Genomic DNA, 21,014 nt, shown 5'->3' on the forward strand with positions numbered 1-21,014 from the left:
TGATATTTTGTGCAGTTTAATTTCTGTTTCACCCAGGTAAACCATCTTTTGGTCCATCTTCCAGATTTGAGAACATATTTTGGAACACAACTGAAATGCAGTCTTGCAAGCTTTGATTTCTTGATACCAAATCAGATAATGGAGTCTCTTTAGTTTGTGCATCAACCAGGTTGATCCATGGAAAAGGGCTGTAAAACAACAGAAACATCAGGCATAGAGAATCTGTATTGTTTATATCTCCATTATTTAAACATGACCGAAATAACTCCAGTGCAATTATACCCACTCATCAGAGTTAAGAAGAGCAGAAGCACACGATGAGTTAAAGCTTTGAAGACTAAATGTATTTGTTGTGATGTTTGTCTTAAACAGATCATTAAGTAGTTGAAGAGCCTTTTGGGAACCAAGTTTCTCAGCGGTACACATGTTGAGAAGACTGTACAGCACAGCAGACACCCAACTCAGATCCAGGGAGAGGCCACCTTCAGTAAACAATGCAATCAAAGGATTATTTTAGCACACTAAACAAAACCACTTTATATTGACTTTACATGACGTGCAGGTTCATACTTTCCAGACGTAATCTGAAGGGAAATAACAATATATTATGAAGGAAAACCGGTGGTTCCTACTTACCACTCATTGAAGTAGGAATGGAGGCTGCAAGCACTTCCTTATCTTTTAAAGCTGCTGTCACTTCACTGTGGAGGTACCACATCTTGGTGACATCACCGCAAGCCACAAACTCATACCGGGGTTTAATAATAAAGCTGTGGTCAAGGAGGGTTGCAAGCCTGAATTGAAAACAAAAAGTAATTTGAAAAGACCTTAGAAGACAATTCCAGGTCAGATGACAGGAAGATTAAAAAAATCATTTGGCTATGGCGGTGTTGGGGAGTGCTGTCACACAACACAACACTATGCATATACTAAAAGAAAACCTTTTGCATTTTTACAAAAAAAAAACTTTATTTACAAAATTTTTATAGTGTTTATACAAATGAGGACATCTCCAAAGGAAGGTTTAAAGCTAATAAATCTTAAGTAATATTCAGCTTGTATGGTACCTTTTTAATGGAGTCGCAGAGATAAAACTGTAAACAAGACAGCGCGAGGGCAGATGGGAGCGAAGGTCTGCACACACTTGAGGTAGATGAGAGGGCAAGACACAGAGGAACAGCACATCTGCCCACTTAGCCAGTCTAATGTTGTCATAGTAACATTCAACACCCGTCTTTGAAATTTCCACTAAAAATATAAAAAGAGAACACTTTAAAGGTGCATTGTGTAACTTTAAGGAGGATCTCTTGACAGAACTATATTATCAGTGGTGTATAAAGACGTTACATAATGACATTGAAATTTATCTACTTACACCGCGGGTCCCCTTACATGGAAGTCGCCGTCATGTTTTTACAGTAGCCCTAAACAGACAAACTGTTCTACAGAGCATGTTTCGTCTCTACGTTGTCTCAGACGACAACGTTGTCTTGTGACGGCTACCACATACATTTTGAAATTGAGGAGTGAACTAATGATTGCAATTCGTAATCTAGATTCTGCTACAATTTACACACACCTTTAAAGGGATAGTTCGGCCAAAAATGATATTAAATGCAGATGCATATGAGATGCATATGTCCATCATTTTTCAGACGATGACATTTTCAGTTATTTTAGAAAATGTTTTAGATCTTTCAGTTAATCAAATGTGAAGTTATGGGGTCCACGACCTTCAAGTCCAAAAAGTGTGTATCCATCCTTCACAAAATAAATCCAAACGGCTCCACGATGATAAACAAAGTCCTTCTGAGGGTAATCCGCGCAGTTTCGTTGTAGAAATATCCACATGTAAAACTTTATAAACCAAAATAACTCGCATCTGGTAATGCCGCCATCTTAGTCGCGTCCGCATTCAGGATGAGAGCTTACGCAGCGTACGGAGGTTACTCTGCTGCTGCTCTGTGGCCCCGTCCTCCGAATTTGTCATACGTCACTAAAAAAAGTGCGTACACTGCACTAATACTCTCTCCTGAATACAGAGGAGTCTAAGATGGCGGCGCTACCGGAAGGTAGTTATTGTGGTTTATAAAGTTTTTAATATGGTTATTTCTACAACAACACCGTGCGGCTTACCCTCAGAAGACCTTTATTTATCATCCTGGAGCCGTTTGGATTTATTTTGTGAAGGATGGATGCACATTTTTTGGACTTGAAGGTCGTGAACCTCGTAACTTCACATTTAATTAACTGAAAGATCTAAAACATTTTCTAAAATAACTGAAAATGTGTTTGTCTGAAAAACGATGCACATATGCATCTCGGACAGCTTGGGGGTGAGTAAATCATGGGTTTAATATCATTTTTGGCCGAACTATCCATTTAAGTCTAAAGCCACTAGACTTTGAGCATGTATGCCAGTAATTGTCGGACGTTGCTGCAGGGAGTGGGCGAAGATCAGCTTATCAATATGATATTTGGCTTTGTCCATTCGTGCTATTCAGTAGCAAGACAGGTCACGGAGTGACATACCGGTTTTGTACTGTTTACAATGGTCCACATGATATCATCGCACGAGCTTGCATTTCTGGTCAGACGCATTCGCTTGTGTGTGAATGAAAGTCAATGGGACGAAAAGTCTAGTGTGACCGTGGCTTAAACAGATCTTGATTGCATTATTGACTTCCATGGTGAGAGGGCGCCAGTGGGTCGCAGGTGAGAGAACAAATACCTGCGTATCCATGGTAACAGCCGTAAGCATGCTGATGCAGAATCATACACAAAGACTGCGTCCGAAATCGCATACTGTGAAAGTAGGTACTGAATTAGATGAAGTATCTACCCACCGACATTCGGCGGTCCTACATCCGTCATGTTGATACATCACATGACATACATTGTCATAACAACAAGTTAGTCATTAACATGAATAACACTAAACAAGTGCAAATTAAACCCAAGGGACAGCTGTTTAATATATGTATGGAATAAAGCCGTGTTGGACATTTTTGAATAAAACATTATTCTTCTTTGTTGGATAACTCCTCTCCCGGGATAGTATAGGGTCCATCGAATGAACACTTCGGTATCTTGCCAGAGGTAGTAGGTCATCCAGGTACTTTTCGCCTAATGTTTTTTGTAATAATATGAATTCGGATATACTCCTCACCTCGCTTACTGCTTTTCGCCTACTATATAGTATGGAAGTAGACCGTTTCGGACACAGCAAAACCGATCTGAGACATTAGACCAAAAGGTGATAATAGTACATTTTTACTTTATCACATATTTTGTAGTAGTAGCATAGTTGTAAAAATGGAAATATTAATGTGTTATATATGTATAATTTACAGGGCTGTCAAAAGATTAATCACATACAAAATAAAAGTTTGTTTTTGCATAATATATGTGTGTGCACTGTATGTAATTATTTTGTATATATAAAAGTATTTAACACACACACACACACACACACACACACACACACACACACACACACACACACACACACACACACACACACACACACACACATATATAATTATATAATATATACATAAATAACATGTTTCTTAAATTTCTTATGTGTGTGTTTGTATATACATAATAATTACACACAATCCACCTACAAAAAAATTAAATAAAAATGTACTAACCTAAATTCTCTGGTCTTTTAGTTGAGATGTTGATGTCAGATGGCTTGATGTTGTTTACATGCATTAAAACTATTGCCAGCTGTTTACCCATGTGTCCTCCACCAATTATACCAAAAGACAGATGGGTTTTAGAAGTGACATTCTCAGAAACTTTCTTTCTGTGTAAAAATTGTAATAGTTGTAATCACGTAATAAATGGAGTCTGTGTAAAAAATAAAACTCTTAACAAATGAACAATATTGATTACTCTTACCTTAATAAACGGACTAGCTGACACACAAACACAACATGCGCACATCCGCTTACAGTCAACCCGGCTGAGCGACTGCGCAGATACAGACATTCTTTCTCATCCTCCGTGAGTCCGGCCTCAAATCCAAGCGATTTTAAATTTTCAGTCAAGTCCATCATTGCGTCGTTTGTGTGACTATTGGCAAAGCTGCCAGAGCACTTTAATTTGTAATAAGTAGTTATGTGTAAACTGTTTTGGCTTCTATGGCAACCACTTTGCGTGTCAGCTTTTTAAAACAAAAGTCCTTGTTTGGCATGCTGAATGAAAATTTTATTCAAGTTTATAAAAATAAAATACAAAATAATTTAAAAGAAAATAACAACAAATAAACGAAACAAAAATAAAAACACTGTACAAGGCATTTATGATACAAATAAAAATTGACAATGAAAATAATTACATTAATGTACAACATATTCCTATCCCCATACCAATCTTTTGTACACTGTACATTGAACTTCACAAATTAAGACCAACATTATGGATCAAAAAAATGTAAATAAAAATTAAACAATGGAAAATGCAGTTAATAATAGACAAATTCAGCATTTGGAACATTTTCACCATTCTAGTTTTCTTAAATTACGTTCTATACACTTTCATGGAGTCCACTATCAAACCATAATACTGTGCAATTTAAACATTGGATACAAGTGCATGACAAAATAAGGTGGATGTCAACAAAAACAAATAGATATAACTAATATAATTGTGAATTTTGTGTTTGATTTCTTGGATTAAGAGAAAAAAAGGGTAAACTGAGTGGAAATACCAAGAAATTTGTGAGTTTATATTACAGAAGGCAAATGGCTTTTTTAATACATTTTCAAATAAATAAGTCTCTTACAGCACACAAACCCCCTTTACAGCACATTTAGATATGTAGTTAAAAATACTTTAAAATTCATTTGTTCTCTTATTGTCCTATTGCATGTTGAAATCTGCATCTTTCTCCCATTTTAAGGCATAGCGAATACACTCAAACTGCCTTTACCTAGCTTGTAACCCAAGTATTTGATAAATATACCTGGGAATTCAAGAAAAATGTATGTGGAGTGTTTCCTCTAAAATATTCAAATGTGATCTGATTAATATAGAAACATTACCATGTTGAAATTTATCTGTAATCTCCTATGGCCTAAGAGTTTATTGCAGGGATAGTACCTAAAAATTCACTGATGGACAAGATAGTGTTTTAGGGCAGAGTAGTGATAGCTGCTTTACATCAGTCTTATTAAAAACCAATAAATGCAACATTATATTAAACAGTGCTGTAATGTAACTACAAATAGTGCCTGACCAAAGAATTTATATTGATATAGCTGAAAATAAACATTTTCGCTTAAAAATATTAACATGGTTTAATCTGCTGATATCCAACATGCTCCGGTAAACCACCAACCAGAATATACCCTCATATACATAAATGTGTCTGAATGCAAAGAGTCAAGCATTAACAAAGTCATTTTAAACAGACAATCTCTCCTTTAGTGCAAGTTAAAATGTGAGTAATGTGAATATATTTTAGACAATACAGAGAAAATTCAAGAAAACAAGTCTCTATTTACAAGCTGACAAACTTCTCAGGCTACATACTTCCAGTACAGTACATGGAAAAATTGCTAGCTGTTGTATTGTACTTTGTAGCATTTTGCTGTAGTTCATGCAAAGATTTGGCCTTGTATGTGAAATGTGAGCTATAATACAGCGTAATACAAACAAAAAAGGAAGACAGTGCTGAGTTAATGCTCCAGGGAAATTTCCTTAGGGGAAATTAGCTGCACACTTTTTAAAAACATTTATTTTTATTGAGCTAAAGAACTTAAATGCAAAAGAAAGTGCATGGACCAATGGCAAACTGCACTAAAAATGCTGAGCTTTTGAATTGTAAAACTTTTTTCAATTGTAAAATTGTAAAACTTTGTGTAGTAATGATTGGACATTATATGGCACATAATAGAATGATTTAATTTGTCAAAAACTATTGGCTGTTGTTTCAGTTATCGCCAGGCTTAAGTGCAAGTGCTGACTTTCAACTTTTCTTTATATTTTACGTGATGACAGTATTTATTCAGTGTATTAATATGCAACTCTAATACAAAGGCCGATATGAAATGTTAATATTGGCTGTATATAGCAGAATGGTTCGGAACTAAACTGGGATTTCTATTGGCATCAAAAAGGGGCAGAAGATATGAATTACAGATGGTTCAGGTAATGTGCAGATCGTCCTGCTAAATTGTGTGGCCACAGATTTAAATTCCCAAATTAAAAATAACTCAGTACCTTAATATTTTGTGTACTTAATGTGGATGTGTTTAATAAAAAAAATTATAATGCTGTGGGATATCAGAAGCTCTAGTCAAAATAACTGTTTGTGACTCGTAGTTTCTGGAAGCTTACGCCTGCCATGTCCCAAATACAGTACACTCCCCACACAACTTCTTTAGGCACATCAAAGTGCAAGACCATTTTTGATTGTTACCACAGTGTGCATTTTTAAAGAAGAAGAAGGAACTGCAATTCTGGCATTCCCCTTGCACTCACTTAGGCCAGAAACATGTTCTGCAAGTATGTGAACGCAAGCATGAATCCTTGGCCAATGCGTTGCAGGCATGCAGTCACCATCAAATGTCTGTGATATTTAACTGGATGTGTTACCATTCCGTTGGTAGCTATAAACATTTTGACAGTTTAACAAATTTTATCCAAGCAGCATGATTCTCTATAACTATTGCACTGCCATGAAACTGCCTAACCCGAAGGTACTGATTGGAAAATGTCTCTGGTTACTATAATTACCTCAGTTCCTTGAGAGACAAGAACGAGACATTGCATCATTAGATGATACTATAGGGAATCACCTTCCTTTTCGAGCCTACTGAATAACGCCAGTGCAGCTGCAACTCGCACTGGCCAATGCTGATCAAGAAGGGCACAGGGGCGAAGCCATTAATGCTATATAATACACTGTCGAAGAACTAATACCCTTAAAATCTTTCAATTGAACAGCAGAATGTGGCTAATTTATGTTACGTCTCATTGCCTTCTTTCAGGGAACCAAGGTTACAATAATAACAAGAGACATCCCCTGGACCGTGCACTTGGTGTGCTTCAGCATAAAGTCCGTCGCACTATGGAGATCCTTGAAGGCATTGGTGTCCGGACTATTCTCATCCAGGGAATTCAGGAGTTAGGCCTGAAAAACCTAAAGCAGGCTGTTACCTCGCAAGGCATTGAAGCAAGAGTTGCCTTTGAGGTTGGCAGCTGGCCAGACCCAGTTAGAGGATGCCATGCTTTAGGGTCGATAGGCCCTGACCACAGTGCACACAGTGAGAGTTGCAACTGCACTGGCATTATTTAATAGGCTTCAGGTAGATCGAGGAGGAAGGCGATTGCCCATAGTGTCAGTTACTGATGTAATGTTGAGTGAACCATACTTAAAAGGTAACTGACCGACGTATCGCTCCTTGTGGCAACACTGAGAATGCAACACATACTTGTATTGCATTATGAATTGTGTTCCAGCCACCCTGGACACAAAACAAAAAATTGAGTTTGCGTACCTGGAAGCAGCTGTGTTCACATATTTACAATTCAAGGTGCTGACAGTAACTAAAAAAATACAGCAAGAGCGAGAAAGGGTGGCATGATTTGTCAGTGTACCTGCCACTGCACTCTTAAGAGAACTGCAATGTGCATCAATGCCCAAATAATTAACATAATAAATACTATAATACTATTTGCTTGATGCAAATAGACAACACTCTATCGTTCATAAATACATACAATCATTTTCATAAAAGCTCTGGAATGTTAAAAAGAAAACTACTACAAAGCACTACAGAATTGGCCAGTTAGCTTCACAAATAACCTTCCATATTCTCTCCTATACTTTAGTGTTCTTAAAAGGCTAACACCTTAAAAACAAGGCCAAAGATGCAAAGAAAGCAATGGAGCATCTAGAAAATAGAAGGATGCAGTCATAGGGGTGGGTGAGTACCCAGAAGTCCCTTTTAAATCTATTCACTTGATCTAACACCATCTCAAACCCTTGATTAACTATCTGCTCAGCTTGTTGGAGCACCTGACCTCATGGTTGCCAGCTTTGCCCCATTGGGTGTGTGCAGTAGCAGAACGGGCCTGGCGGCCACAGCATCCTTCCTGTGTTTGGGGATGATAGCGACGTATAGGAGGTGATCCTGAAAAACTAGGAGGAGAGCGACTGCGCCCCAGACAGCCCCCGCGGTGCTCGTGGCGGGATGGAGAGGAGCTTACGGAGCGCTGCAGTGAGGAGGAGCTGCGGGGAGAGGCGCTAGAGCTACGCTGGTGGAGAACGTGAGCAGCGGAGGTGGAATTGACAAACACGTGTCTTGCGCTCATGTGCTGTGGGGAGGGGCGGATATGGTGTGGAGAGCCACGTGGGGAACTGGAGTGCACTAGCTGGGCCAGACAGGTTAGCAGTTTTGAGTCACTGGTGCTGCTGGCACGCATCCTGTAACGTCGCAACCTGAAGAAGTTAGATAAAATTAACCAAAGACATGACAATCATACTTTGTAAATAGAGGTCTATAGCAGGAGTTTTCAAACCTGTCCTCCTGGAGGACCACTAGTACTGCACAATTTGCATGTCTCCCTCATTAGACACACCTGGTTTAAATCTTCAGCTTATTAGTAGAGACTGCAAGACCTGAACTGGGTGTGTAAGGTAACTGAATGAGGCGTGTCACAAAAGGGAAACATGCAAAATATGCAGTACTAGTGGTCCTTCAGGACAGATTTGAAAACCCCTGGTCTATAGCTCTTCAAAGAGAAAACAGTTTTAATGTGTGCTAGCTTTAACAGGCCAACATTATTACCTTCCATCCACAGTAGAACGGCTCGGCGGTTTTCCTGGAGGTGGGCGGGGCAGGTAGTGTGCTGTAACGGTTTCCGGACCAGATTTGGGCATTACGGGGCGGGGGATCTTGCTTTTGCGTAAAAGAGGGCTGGAGGAGGATGAGAGTGAGGGAGCATCATCGCCCTGACGGTCAGATTGAGAACCTAGAATCGACTCATCATCCTGAGAGCGTTCAGAAGAGGCAGAGGAGAGCTGATCTCGCTGCATGACAGCCACGATTACACGTCTCTCTGAAGATAATGAGGGGGAAGCAGAGGGTGAAATGGGAATATGGTGAACCCTCTTTTGCAGCAACTGTTCTTTAGCAGAGCCCACTGGTGGGTCCAGAAGGCTAGAAGGTTCTAGCACTGGGATACGGCTGTGTCGACGATTCAGATCTTGTTTGGGCACAGAGGCAGGTGATGAGGGGGTGGGACTACCATTTTTGCCAGGAATCTCTTCTTTGTTCTCCTCCATGGAGGGCTGGTGGTGCTCTGTGGAGTGGCCAGGTAAGGTAAAATCACTCTTCGGCTCTTTGAGCTCTGGAAGCAGCTCGCTGGCATCTCTCTGAGCGCCTGAAGAAGGTGTATGACAGCCGTTCATCAGAACGGGGCTTTGCGGAGAGGGAGGTGTGCGTGGAGACAGCACAAGGCTTGGTACCGGGCTAGAAGGTTTCTGAGGTTCATTCCCATTGAGCAAAGGACCCCCTTCACCATTAGAGGGACTGGGGGATTGGAATGGGACCAGCTCCTGTGGAGAGTTGATGTCTGCTGTGTTGTCTTGTGGATGGATCACATTGTTACCATTATCAGTATCATGTCTTTCCAGTGGAACGCTGTCAGATGCAGACTGGGAGGACAGCACAGAGGGCCGCTGAGCAGTTAGCTGAGAGAGGGAGAAAGATAACGGAGTATGCATAACGTGACCTTAATGGATAACATGAGCTTGATCTTAACTGAATAAATCTTGAGTGGAGGGATGTTTTCAATACCATATTTTCAAAGACAAAGAAAAATCTATTATTGCAATGAACTCACTGCATTTGACCACATATATAAATAATCTCCCAAAACACGCATGCAGATACAAACGAATCCTTTACAAAACACATGCAACATCTCAATGTTAGGAAAGAGAAAATGTTTAGACATCTTGGGAAAAAAACATGAAATTAGCAGAAACTACATGTGTTACGTGTCCTTTAAGTAAAGAGGTTTTGTATGACTGAAATGGCTGCCTGGAGGCGCTGCAAACATAAACGCCAAGTACAGAGACTTTTTAAAGAGCCAGTTTACTAAAATCTTTCTCTTGCACTGCAGCTGAACAAAACTGCCACCATCAGGAGCAAGCCTATAGACCCTTTTACTGTTTGTAGACAATGATGACATGTAGAGGTCGACCGATTTATCGGCCGGGCCGATTATTTGGGTGATTTTTGGCATATTTAAAAAAAACGGCTTTGGCCGATTTTGCTGCAAAATTAGGCTGATAAATAGGCAGGTGCATCTGCGGGCACCTACGCGTTTTTGTGTAGAACTCGTGACGCTGCAAGCAGATCGCTCCCGTGTGTGTGCAGCCGTGCCTTGTTTACAAACAGCTTTAGTAAACGATGGCGGGATCGCGCGAATTAAGCCGCCAATACAACAGCGCGACGGGCTTATGTCTCGCGGTGCACTGTCCGTGCAAAGATTAGGCTCATTTCATGTGATTAATGAGTGATGATGATCTTTGTTTGACTGACAGAGAGAGCAGAGCTGCTTTTATTACTCAAAACAAAACTGACTCGATGGCGAAAAGTCGGAAGACCAAATCATATCCACAGAGGAAATGTTTTTTGTATTGTTACAGTAACACTTTGTTTACAGTTTTGCGCTGCTCAAACTAGATTAGAACACAACGCGTCCGATTCGCGAACTGACTCCTTTGAACGGATTCGTTTGAATGAACGGTTGAAACACCAGATCTGTCCCAACACTAAACTCACAAGACGTCACTATCAGCACAATCAGTCACTTAAAGCGCCTCAGAAATGAGAATGTAAATGTGTTTAGAAAGATTTGCCCTAAATAACAGTCTCAACTAAAAAACATAGACATTTACTATGTTAACTTTATGATGAATAAATAATTTATCAGGTCTACCAAATAAGGATTTTATCCTACAAAGCAATAAAAGCCATGGTAAAAAACTGATCAAAGATGATGACAGCAGTGTGTCAGGTAATATCTGTGTCTGATAAATGCGTGGTGCAGAGGAGGTTGTAAAACTCTTCAGAAAGACCAGTCATAATTTTTTTTAATCCTTTGACTTAAATAGTGACATTTTTACATTTAAAAATATCTGCTAATGATGAGAACATTTTGATTATTATGTACATATAGAAAATCGGCCAAACATATCGGCCATCGGCTGCCCTGATTCCTAAACATCGGCCAGAGAAAAAGCCATATCGGTCGACCTCTAATGACGTGGCAACGTATGCGCGCGCAGTTTGGCAACTGAAGTACGGCAAGAATCAGCAGTGAAGCAACACAAACAGTGAAAGTTATTTTAAAAAGTTGACTTATCAACTTTTTTCAACACAGCTACCAGATCTGTGCACTAGAGCTGAAGATCTTTGCCCGAACCCGACGGGACCCGTCGGAACCCGGCGGGCTCGGGCGGGTTCGGGCTTCATTTCTAACATTTTACACGGGCTCGGGGCGGGCTCGGGCTTCCGCTCCGGCTTTGTGAGGTAAATGAGCAGTCAAGTTCAGTAGCGCAGGACCGCGCTGAAGCCATTTAATTAATAATTTTCCTCATCAAAAACATGTAGCCTAATCTTGGTGAGTAAAGGTTTTTCAATGTATAACTAAATATTAATTGAGTCTTAAATACATAATTTAGACAAAGGATATAGACGAATGTTGGCAGTAATGGAGAGAAGTGCCGACGCAAATCCCACGGAGCCTTTCTCTTAATTTCGTTATTGTCAAATACCCATCTTAATTCAGAATGTATTATCTTAATTTAATTCGTTAAGAAATAATATTTTTTATTGGCCTATTTATAGTGTATTGCATAGACCTATTTAGAATGAGATGTTACAATGTTACAGATGACTTATTTTATTTCTTTGTTTCAACTTCCAAGTTTGCGTGTAGATTATTAGTAATGAATAAATAATGTTAAAACCTGTGTAAATTACTCATTCTTGACAAAAGCTGTGTGTGTGCGCACATTTAAATAATGTCGGGCTGTAAACGGGTTCGGGCTTTTAAAAAGCTGTCAATCTAAATGTACGTTCGGGTTCGGGCTGCATTCTGTCGGGCTCCGGTCATTTCGGGCCTAACTTTTAAGGCCCGATTACAGCTCTACTGTGCACTATAGTGGAGTGGATAAAAGACGTTAGCAGATCACCAAATATAAAGTGTCCAGATACATATATACCTATATATTGAAATTAGTATATTATATTAGTGCAACCAAATGCAACAACCAGACATTTTGATGCTGGGAAACCATTTTGATAAACTTGCTTACACATTAGAACCACTGGGGAACAACACCACTTCTGTTGCCGAAATGCGCGCGCAGGCTATTTGATCACGTGGGCTGTAAAAGGGTCTATAATGCTTTACAATGTCATCTGACTGTTTTAACAGACACAACTGACAAAAAACATATTTGAGCATGCACAAACACAACTGGAGTAAAGTATTTTTGGAGCTTTCTGAGGATAAAATGACACAAATAAAGCAACATTTAGTACCCCAGTCAAACACAAGAACTGAAACACAAAAACATTTACAATGTAGGTACTTGGAGAGAAATGTTTGGTGATGGGACGGATTTGACAGGAGGAGAGTGTGGATTAATGGAAAGCACAGAGGGGAGTGACTATTCACCTGTTGAAACTGAGCACGGGTAATTCGTATGACTGAGGGAAACTTGGCATTTGCGGCAGCAGCTGGAATGGCAGGAAGTTTCCTACGTCCAGGTGAACAAACAGCACGGGAGTGGGAAGGCAATGGCAGCGAGGCGTGGCACGAGGAGGTGGAGGAGGAAGGGTGGTGTTGGTGGTCTGCAGACTGACTGCGGTGCATCCCAGGTGGAGCACGCTGGTGCAGGGGGTCCGAGAGGGTGGTCAGGAGGGTGTGCGGGCTGGGGGAGCGCAGGTGCAGGGGGCTGCACGTCCTTGCCATAAACTCCTCAGGATGGGATGCAGGAGAAGTGGGAAACTAGAAAAGCAAGATGAAGAATGGTTGACGGGAGGTGATGGAAGTCGGGATGGGTGAATGGGTAGTGAGGATGTAAATAATCAGAGGGAACAGTGAAAAGATTGATTAAAATGGGTAGAAAGATAACTATGGATAGGATGTTTGAGCGTGTACAGCATCATACATCTTGACTGAAAGAATACAGAATATAGAAAATTATGTGGCATTCTCCAGGGATCTCTGTACTAAAACAAGCTTTAGGCGAGTCAATGTAGTAACGAGTCAACAAGGGGAATAAGGATAGAAGAGCTCAGATAGCAAGATCAGGTTAACTCAAACTAACATAAGCTTACACAACAGAGAAGGATGACATTTTGTATCTTATTGCTGTGTAGTGGCGGCCGGTGACTTCTCTTCTGAGAGGCGCAAATTCAAAATGTATTCAGAGTGTCATGTGTGGCTCGTCATGTCAAAATATGTGTTCGGTGCAAAGGCTTTGAAAAGGTTTATGATAAAAGAGACACTCATGTTCACAAAATACTCATAAGACATTAAGGGTGCTTTCACATCTGCCTTGTTTAGTTCAGTTGAATCGTACCAGAGTTCGATTGCTCAGTAGGTGAGAATGCAGCAATCGCACTCTGGTGCGTACCAAAAGCGGACCAAACAAGCAGACCGCGTACGCTTTCAAGCAAACTCTAGAGCGGTTTGTTTGTGGTGAGAACACGATCCGAGATCTAAGCGACCTAACTGCCAAAGTACTACGCATTTTGGACGAAACCAGCTGCCGTAGTCAGCTGCGCCGTGCATTATTGGATGAGGAAGTGTTTGTTGACAGTTTCTATTAGCAATATTAGCACAATGACAGATCGCGGACATACCTGGAGTTGCGAGGAGGTGCGGGCGGAGCCTCAGAAATTTGGTGTCTTCGCCATTTGTAGTGCATTAAAATGTTGTTTTCAAGCCCCATCCGCGATTCATTCTGAAAATGAACGGTTTGTCTAGAGTGCTGTATACAAACTATGCATAACAACCACGGAGACATAATTACAGCGCGCAGCCGTCTGTCCATGGTGTCTGCTGCATTTTCCTTCTTTTTGTTTACTTCCAGGGTTCGGTTGGAATTTCGCGCATGTTGATTCTGACCAATCGAGAAGCAGTTTAGGAAATACGTTCAAATACATGTAGCCAATGAGTGATGTGGATCTTATCACATGACTGATTTTTTGATTTGTTTCAACTGGTGCGGAACAGAGCAATGAGTGTGGTGTGAAAAGGAACCAAGACTGCTAAAAAAGTTACAATGTATAATTTTTTGTTTTTGGCCCGGACCAAATGAACCGAACTACAGATGTGAAAACACCCTAACTTAATCTCATGTGTAATCAGAGTTTAGTGTTAAGCGAGTATCTCTTTTTTCATAAACCACTTCGAAGCGTCTGCAGCAGGCACGTATTTTTAACATGACGTGTGATGCGCTTAGGTTCACATGATGCTCCAAACACATATTTTGACATGATGAGCCACACACATGTCGAGCTAAATCCCGTATTTTCTGGACTATAAGTCGCACTTTTTTTCATAGTTTGGCTGGTCTTGCAACTTATAGTCAGGTGTGACTTATGTCAAAATGAATTCATATGAACCAGTAAAAACCATTACCTTCTACAGCCCCGAGAGGGCGCTATATGCTGCTCCTGTAGCCTACACCTACACTAACATGTACAGACACCTATTCAGCCTGTTTATTCTGTATGCTATTGTTTATGTTAGCTGAATAACCCTTTATGTGTTACGCTAACCTGTACGGACACCTATTCAGCCTGTTGTTCTCTGTGCTATTGTTTAGTTGAATAACTTGCATTTCCAAAATAAGGGTGTTTTCACACATACACTGTTTAGGTCGGCCCAAATGACGTGTCGGTCCGAGTACGGTTCTTTTGGGTCAGTGTGAACACAACAGCCGCACTCTGGTGCGCACTATAGGCCGCTCCAAGACCGCTCTAAATAGGTGGTCTCTGAGCGGCTGTACCTCGAGTTGAACCAAATACAGGAAGTTCTCCACATGTTTGATCCACTGGGCTTCCGTCGTGACATGAGCCGAGTGTTATATTGTGGGTTAACAACAAACAAGGCAATCTTGGTCTGTTGCAGTGTTTCACTGTCTCCTGGACACTTGAGCTGATGATTTTATAAATGCACAGCTGTCCTCCACACACAAAAATATTGCTGGCTCCGTGAGAAGGGCTTTAATAGAACAGTTGCCCAATTTCACGTTAAAGCAAAGAAACTTCGCAAAGACGTCCATCGTTTATCTCCATATCTTGCTAGCGTCGTTCTTCCTGTCAGGCTGGTTGTCGTGGAAACATGGGGGGTGGTCATGAGATGGTGAGAGCTGTCAGAGACGAATGACAGCACTGACCGTTGTCACATGGTGCACAGTGCGGCGTTTTGAGTACTGTAAAAACAACATATGTGAACACGGACCGCACTAAATGAAAAATGATACAATGTATTTTGGTGCGGTCCGAGGCCGCACCACGGTGCGCACCAACATATGTGAAAACACCCTAAATGTCTGTTTTTGGGCTTGAATTTTGTGAAATAATTTTTTAAACAATTGCATCTTATATATGTTTTTTCCTCTTCATGACACATTATTTAACTGATGCGACTTATACTTCGGAGTGACTTATAGTCCGGAAAATACTGTACATGTTTTAATAAGATTCGCATCCTGCGCCCTCGAAAAATCAGTCACTGGCCCCAACTGTTACTGAAAAATGAACAGCCTTTATGTTTCTGCCATCCGCATGTCAACACAATCTCATGGCAATTCATAACTATTTTACAAGATAGCAAAATTTATACATTTGTATGATCTCATTCATATGTTTTTGTACAATGTACTTTTGCCTCAATGACACTGTATAGAGGTGGGGATTTCATAATTTTGTTGTTTCAATCATACATTTTTGTACCGTCACATGTTTGAATTTTTACAAACTAGCCACCTCAGACAATAGTTACAAATTCCACTGAGATCAGGCTGGTTCGGCAGAAGAAGGGTTAGCTTTGTGTCACCCAGAACAAAGAAAAAATACAAGAGGGATTTTGTTAAATAAAAAAACCTGATAGCTTCAATGTAAAAAATACCTGAATAAAAATGTAATTCAAGACCATGGGGCATTATATTACCTTATATTATATCAAATATCTATCAATGGATTTTAGTAGTTGAAGGCAAATATCAAGCATTAAACCATTCTGGTCTTCATATTCGAGGTACCCCAAAGCATGAAAAAGGCGGCTGAATATGTACATGATCAAAGGAATGAAAGAAATATGTCCAAAAATTTCTGATGGCCTGAAAATATAAGCCCAATTTACAAACTTTACTAGTAGTTGGCAGTGTTCCTCTGGTACCATTAACATACGTACCAATTTTGTTTTCAATAGGCCTAAACAGTGCCATGGTACAGCCTTGGTTCCTGTTTGGCACTGTCACAGTCAAATATGCTGGTCATTACATTGCAATGCAATGACAACTTTTTTCAACATCAAATCCATATTATTGTTTAATGTGAGAAACTGGTCTGAGGTTCACCTGACCCAAATATGGTGACTACTTTATGGAAAACAATATGGAAATTCATATTAATTTATCTTTTAATCATTAAATAAAACTGATAGGAGGCACTTTTGCTGACAAATTTGTATACTGGGGAATGGTTCAGAAACCAAAAAGGCATTTGTGAACATTGGTCTAAATATCTCATAAACCCCCTTTTCCAAGGAAGATTTTCCAAGTTGTTAAAGTTGCAATAACAATAATACTATATATTTGATGTGTAATTACCTGTGTAAGTGCTCCTTCAGCCAGTGCCTCGGCAGGGCTGGTGGGGGTAACACCTGTTGCAGGGACAACGCTCAGCTCCAACCGTTCCATTCTTAGTGGACTCTGGGTGGTGTAAGTGGCAATGTCTTCTTGTACTAGACTTGGAGTGGACTCTTTGTCTGGTGATTCATCCATTGGCTGTAAAACATCTGGTTCCTCTTCACAATCACCTGATGGACTACTTGTGAGCTTGGCCTCCCGGCCAGGGCTACTTCGTGCCGCATCTCTGAAGTCCTGCAGTTCAGAACCCTTCTCCACCATCACCCAATCATGTAACTCAACATCTTGTAGTCCTGAGCTCAGGTTAAGAGCGACAAAGCCGCTGTTAGCAGCACCATCACCCAGCTCAAAAGAGATCGGGGAAGCAGGCTTGAGTGAACCACCACCAGAGCGGAATTCCTCGTCATAGTGCCAAACATGCTCAGCGTGACTTCCATTGGCCAAGCCAGAGACACCATTACCTTCTCCTTCCTTCACTGTACCAGATGGCTGCTTACCAGAACTGCACACAAAATGAGTTTGAAAACAGATTCAAAGACAATCTTATACACACTATTCAGTAATGTAGATGGAAATTGACATGATCGCAAGATAAACCAAGGAAATGCAATCTTGGAATAATGCAATACATTTGCAAGGGACCTACCATGCCTCAACAAAGCGCTCAGTATTGGGTTTCGGCTCCAAAGTTAGCCTCTTTTCCAGCTCAAAACTGTGAATATTGCGCAGTTTCCTCAAAAGAGGAGTCTCTCTATCTGAGGGCACCACTTCTGATCGGACTCGCACTGGAGAACCAATGCTAGGCCCTGCATGGGGGCTCTGAATGCCTTGGTTACTATGTTCATCCTCTGTTGCCATCTATAAGGGAAGGACAACAGAATATAAAACCCAGTGCTACAGACAAAGGTGTCTGTTAATGACACAGCAGACTGTACACATTATGCTACCTTCCAGACTACAGGACAGATCCGGTTGCGGTTACGGTCCAGGTCCTCCCAGACATCGGTTTCCTGGTTTCTGAGTGGAAGGTTAGGAGATCCGGGTAATTGCTCAGGCCGGGCATTGTCTCCATCACTGAGCTGCTCGTGCTGGAGACCTTCATCTGTGTTCTCCTTCAGATCTCCAGGCACCAATGAGGCATTCACAATGCTGCAAAAACAGAAAAACCAGAGCACTTTTCATTGTGGTACTACAAGTATCAAAAATCGTAAAGTGTGTCCAATGAACTTAAAGATGAGCAATCACATTAACTTACCCCATCTGAGCTGGCGTGAGGCGTGTGTGGTGCTGTGGTGTGTTTGCTGCAGTGTTGATTGTCATTGGGCTATCTGAACTCATCCTTTCCCAGTCATAAGGGTCATTCTCCACTACGTTATAGGTTCTCATGCTCTTCTCAAAAACGGTCCTTAATAGCTGTAGTAAAAAGATTGGTAGTAATCAACAGGGTTCCCACACCTTAGTTTAAATTTAAGAACCTTTCAAGGACTTTCCAGGTCCAATAGCCTCAAATTCAAGGACTAAATGGGGGGACACATTTCAAGTGAGAGCAAGGTTACATTGTGTTACCTTTCAAGATACATTATTACAGTTCCCTTTCAAAGGGGCTCTGCGGTGACACTTTGGGGATGCCTCCAAGTGCATCTGAATGTGTATATCAAATTCAACCAATGGTAAGGCTTAATGACAAAAACAGGGTGACACGGGAGCCAGGAAGTATATCGCTATCTGAAATATTGCCAAAGACAGCTTTACAAGGACGCAGGAAGTATGGCAAGGGAGACGCAGCGTCTCGTTCCCTTCTCAGGGAACAACAGTTACATACGTAACCCGAGACGTTTTCATGTGTCAAACACGACTATGCAAAAAAGCATTTTGGTATGATTCAACATTCGCATACAGAAGATATAAGCATTTAAAGCTAACAGTTTAGCACGTGTGCTTAAAAAGTCTAGAATTTTATGATATTATCCTACACTTCAAGGGAATAATATTGATTTTTTTCCCTAGAAAACTTCTTGCATAAAATAGATTCAAGCACTTTCAATGACCTGTATCTATGTTTGTATTTCTTGAATTGTTTCCCCCAGATTCACAAACTTTCAAGGATTTCAAGGACCCGTGGGAACCCTGAATCAAATCTGTTTAACCACAAACTGTTACATATTCCATAGAAATCTGCAGAATTTTTACCTGATAGTCTGGTTTGGTAAAGTAGTCCAGATTGCTGATGTGGTCCAGAAATACGCTGAAGTCTGGGGGCAGATGCTTCAGCATGAGCCGATGATCGTACGTCTCTTTTAACTTCCCCACTTGCTCCTAAATAAATAAATTAATAAATACAAATATTACCATAATTTCCCAACAGGCAGTAAAAAGCTGTTCATAGCATTTTGTACTCTAGCCTGATCAGCACCTTGTCTTTTATCTTCCTCCAAGGTAGTTGCCCGACCAAAAACTCCACCAACATGTAGAACAAAGACCACAAATCATCATGTCTTCCCATCTCCTGTGACAGACAGGGCAAAACGTATCAGAAGACAGGATTTATCTTGATTGTTCTTGTCAGTAAGGTTTTGACTTACAAAAGTGATTAAATGAAGTTTTTTTTTACCTTGTTCTTATGAGCATTCATTGAGGCGTAGCGTACTGTACCCCTAAAACCAGCAACTGGGCGGGGCTAAGGAAGCAAAAATATTATTAGGATGCATTAATAAAATTCAGGCACACATGAACTCCAGAAAAATAAAAACACACAAACATACATACAAAGTTAGACAGTAGTATAATAAAGCAGTGTTGATACTGACCGGTCTGACTTCTTGGCAGGAGTTAGTAAATTGCCGTGCCAAACCAAAGTCTAACATGTAGCAAGTCCGACATGTGCTAGGAAATCGGCCCATGGCAAAGTTGGACTGAAAACAGAGTGGACAAGCACAAGAAGTTATGTGATTAAAGTAACAACTACCATTAATGTATAACATAGATAGTTTTAACTGGAAAAAAGTTTGAACTAGCATTTCTCACCGGTTTTATGTCACGATGTAAAAAGCCAACTGAGTGGATGCTCTCAATAGCCTCCAGCATCTGCAAACCCAGTCTGAGAGTACTGCTGACTGTAAAAGTACCACGGTTCATACTTCTCCTCAGGTCTGCTAAATTACGACCCTGCATCACAAGCAAACCATTAAGGGCCCAACATTTGACTCATAGACAGGTTTAATGGAAAGTCATAAATAAATGCATCATTGCTACAAAGGCTGAAGTCATCAAATTCATACTGTAACTAAATTTAGGATCCTATTTCTATATGAATTATTAATGCTTCTTGTACATAGACGATTGTTAATGCATGTTTTCAAACTTTTTTATATCATCTATAAACATTTACTGTTAAAATTTGTGATAGCAAATTAAGGTCTAGTCAATATTAATGATGTAACAATAGTTCCACTGGGGTGGTGTGTTTATGTATCATGCGGTTCCTTTCACAGTGTGTTATGCTCCTTAACTCTTTCCCAGCCAGCATTTTTCATTATTTTCACAAAAGTTTAATGCCTCCCAGAAAATGCTCTTCTTTAAATATTTGGGGTGTAACGGTTCAAATTACTCACGGTTTGGTGCGTATCATGGTTCTAGGGTCACGGTTTCGGTATGTTTCGGTGTGTGCATGTTTACAGGGACAAAAAGGCTACTCTCAAATTCAAAGAAAATAAAATTATTTATTGGGTTACAAACACCTAACACTTTGGTCACAGCAGGCTTCTTTACAAAAATAAAAACCTAAGCAATTTTTAACCTCTGCCAAAATCAACATTTTCACTTAAGAGCACTTGTATTATTATTAGGGCCGGGACTTTAACGCGTTAATTAAGATTAATTAACTACACAAAAAATAACGCGTTAATTAAGATTAATTAACTACACAAAAAATAACGCGTTAAACATTTTTAACGCATTTTAATCACACTTATTTTTGCACCGCGGAACATTTCTCATTGGATGAGTTTTGGCTGACCGATTATACTGGAGCACCAACTAGCGTTCATGACTTCAGACAACAACAAACCACAGTGAACATGAACGAAGAAGC

General features: G+C 40.4%; 2 protein-coding genes across 3 annotated transcripts in view; both read right to left on the reverse strand.

Moving 5' to 3' along the window:
• On the reverse strand, positions 1 to 4,114 carry LOC141349028 (NADP-dependent oxidoreductase domain-containing protein 1-like). The gene is made up of 6 exons (XM_073864867.1): positions 3,910 to 4,114; positions 3,657 to 3,814; positions 1,068 to 1,248; positions 637 to 794; positions 287 to 482; positions 1 to 188 (listed from the first exon to the last, which is right to left on the reverse strand). The coding sequence occupies exons 1-6, from the start codon at positions 4,065 to 4,067 to the stop codon at positions 29 to 31; spliced, it is 1,011 nt and encodes a 336-aa protein (XP_073720968.1). The 5' UTR covers positions 4,068 to 4,114; the 3' UTR covers positions 1 to 28.
• Positions 4,115 to 4,841: 727 nt separating this feature from the next.
• Positions 4,842 to 21,014, reverse strand: part of LOC129417454 (tau-tubulin kinase 2) — a 34,995-nt gene continuing 18,822 nt past the window's right edge. Inside the window, exons 5-16 of one of the 2 annotated variants that reach the window (XM_073864864.1) lie at positions 19,949 to 20,089; positions 19,732 to 19,836; positions 19,536 to 19,601; positions 19,338 to 19,430; positions 19,115 to 19,240; positions 18,180 to 18,337; positions 17,872 to 18,073; positions 17,571 to 17,782; positions 16,886 to 17,426; positions 12,715 to 13,047; positions 8,808 to 9,712; positions 4,842 to 8,458 (exon numbers count right to left, since the gene is read on the reverse strand). In XM_073864864.1, the coding sequence (XP_073720965.1) occupies positions 8,011 to 8,458; positions 8,808 to 9,712; positions 12,715 to 13,047; positions 16,886 to 17,426; positions 17,571 to 17,782; positions 17,872 to 18,073; positions 18,180 to 18,337; positions 19,115 to 19,240; positions 19,338 to 19,430; positions 19,536 to 19,601; positions 19,732 to 19,836; positions 19,949 to 20,089 (3,330 nt within the window). In that variant the 3' untranslated portion in view covers positions 4,842 to 8,010. The remainder of the gene's footprint in view (positions 8,459 to 8,807; positions 9,713 to 12,714; positions 13,048 to 16,885; positions 17,427 to 17,570; positions 17,783 to 17,871; positions 18,074 to 18,179; positions 18,338 to 19,114; positions 19,241 to 19,337; positions 19,431 to 19,535; positions 19,602 to 19,731; positions 19,837 to 19,948; positions 20,090 to 21,014) is intronic. The other variant, XM_073864865.1, reaches the window with a different exon arrangement.

This window comes from Misgurnus anguillicaudatus, unplaced genomic scaffold (assembly GCF_027580225.2).
Source record: "Misgurnus anguillicaudatus unplaced genomic scaffold, ASM2758022v2 HiC_scaffold_28, whole genome shotgun sequence".
Classification (NCBI taxonomy): Eukaryota; Metazoa; Chordata; class Actinopteri; order Cypriniformes; family Cobitidae; genus Misgurnus; species Misgurnus anguillicaudatus.

Coding starts and splice junctions, on each gene's coding strand:
- LOC141349028 (XM_073864867.1), bottom strand. CDS start 4,067: ATGATGGACTTGACTGAAAATTTAAAATCGCTTGGATTTGAGGCCGGA. Junction 1,249..3,656: donor TAAAAGACCAGAGAATTTAG/GTTAGTACATTT, acceptor TTATATTTTTAG/TGGAAATTTCAAAGACGGGT. Junction 795..1,067: donor TCTGCGACTCCATTAAAAAG/GTACCATACAAG, acceptor TTTTCAATTCAG/GCTTGCAACCCTCCTTGACC.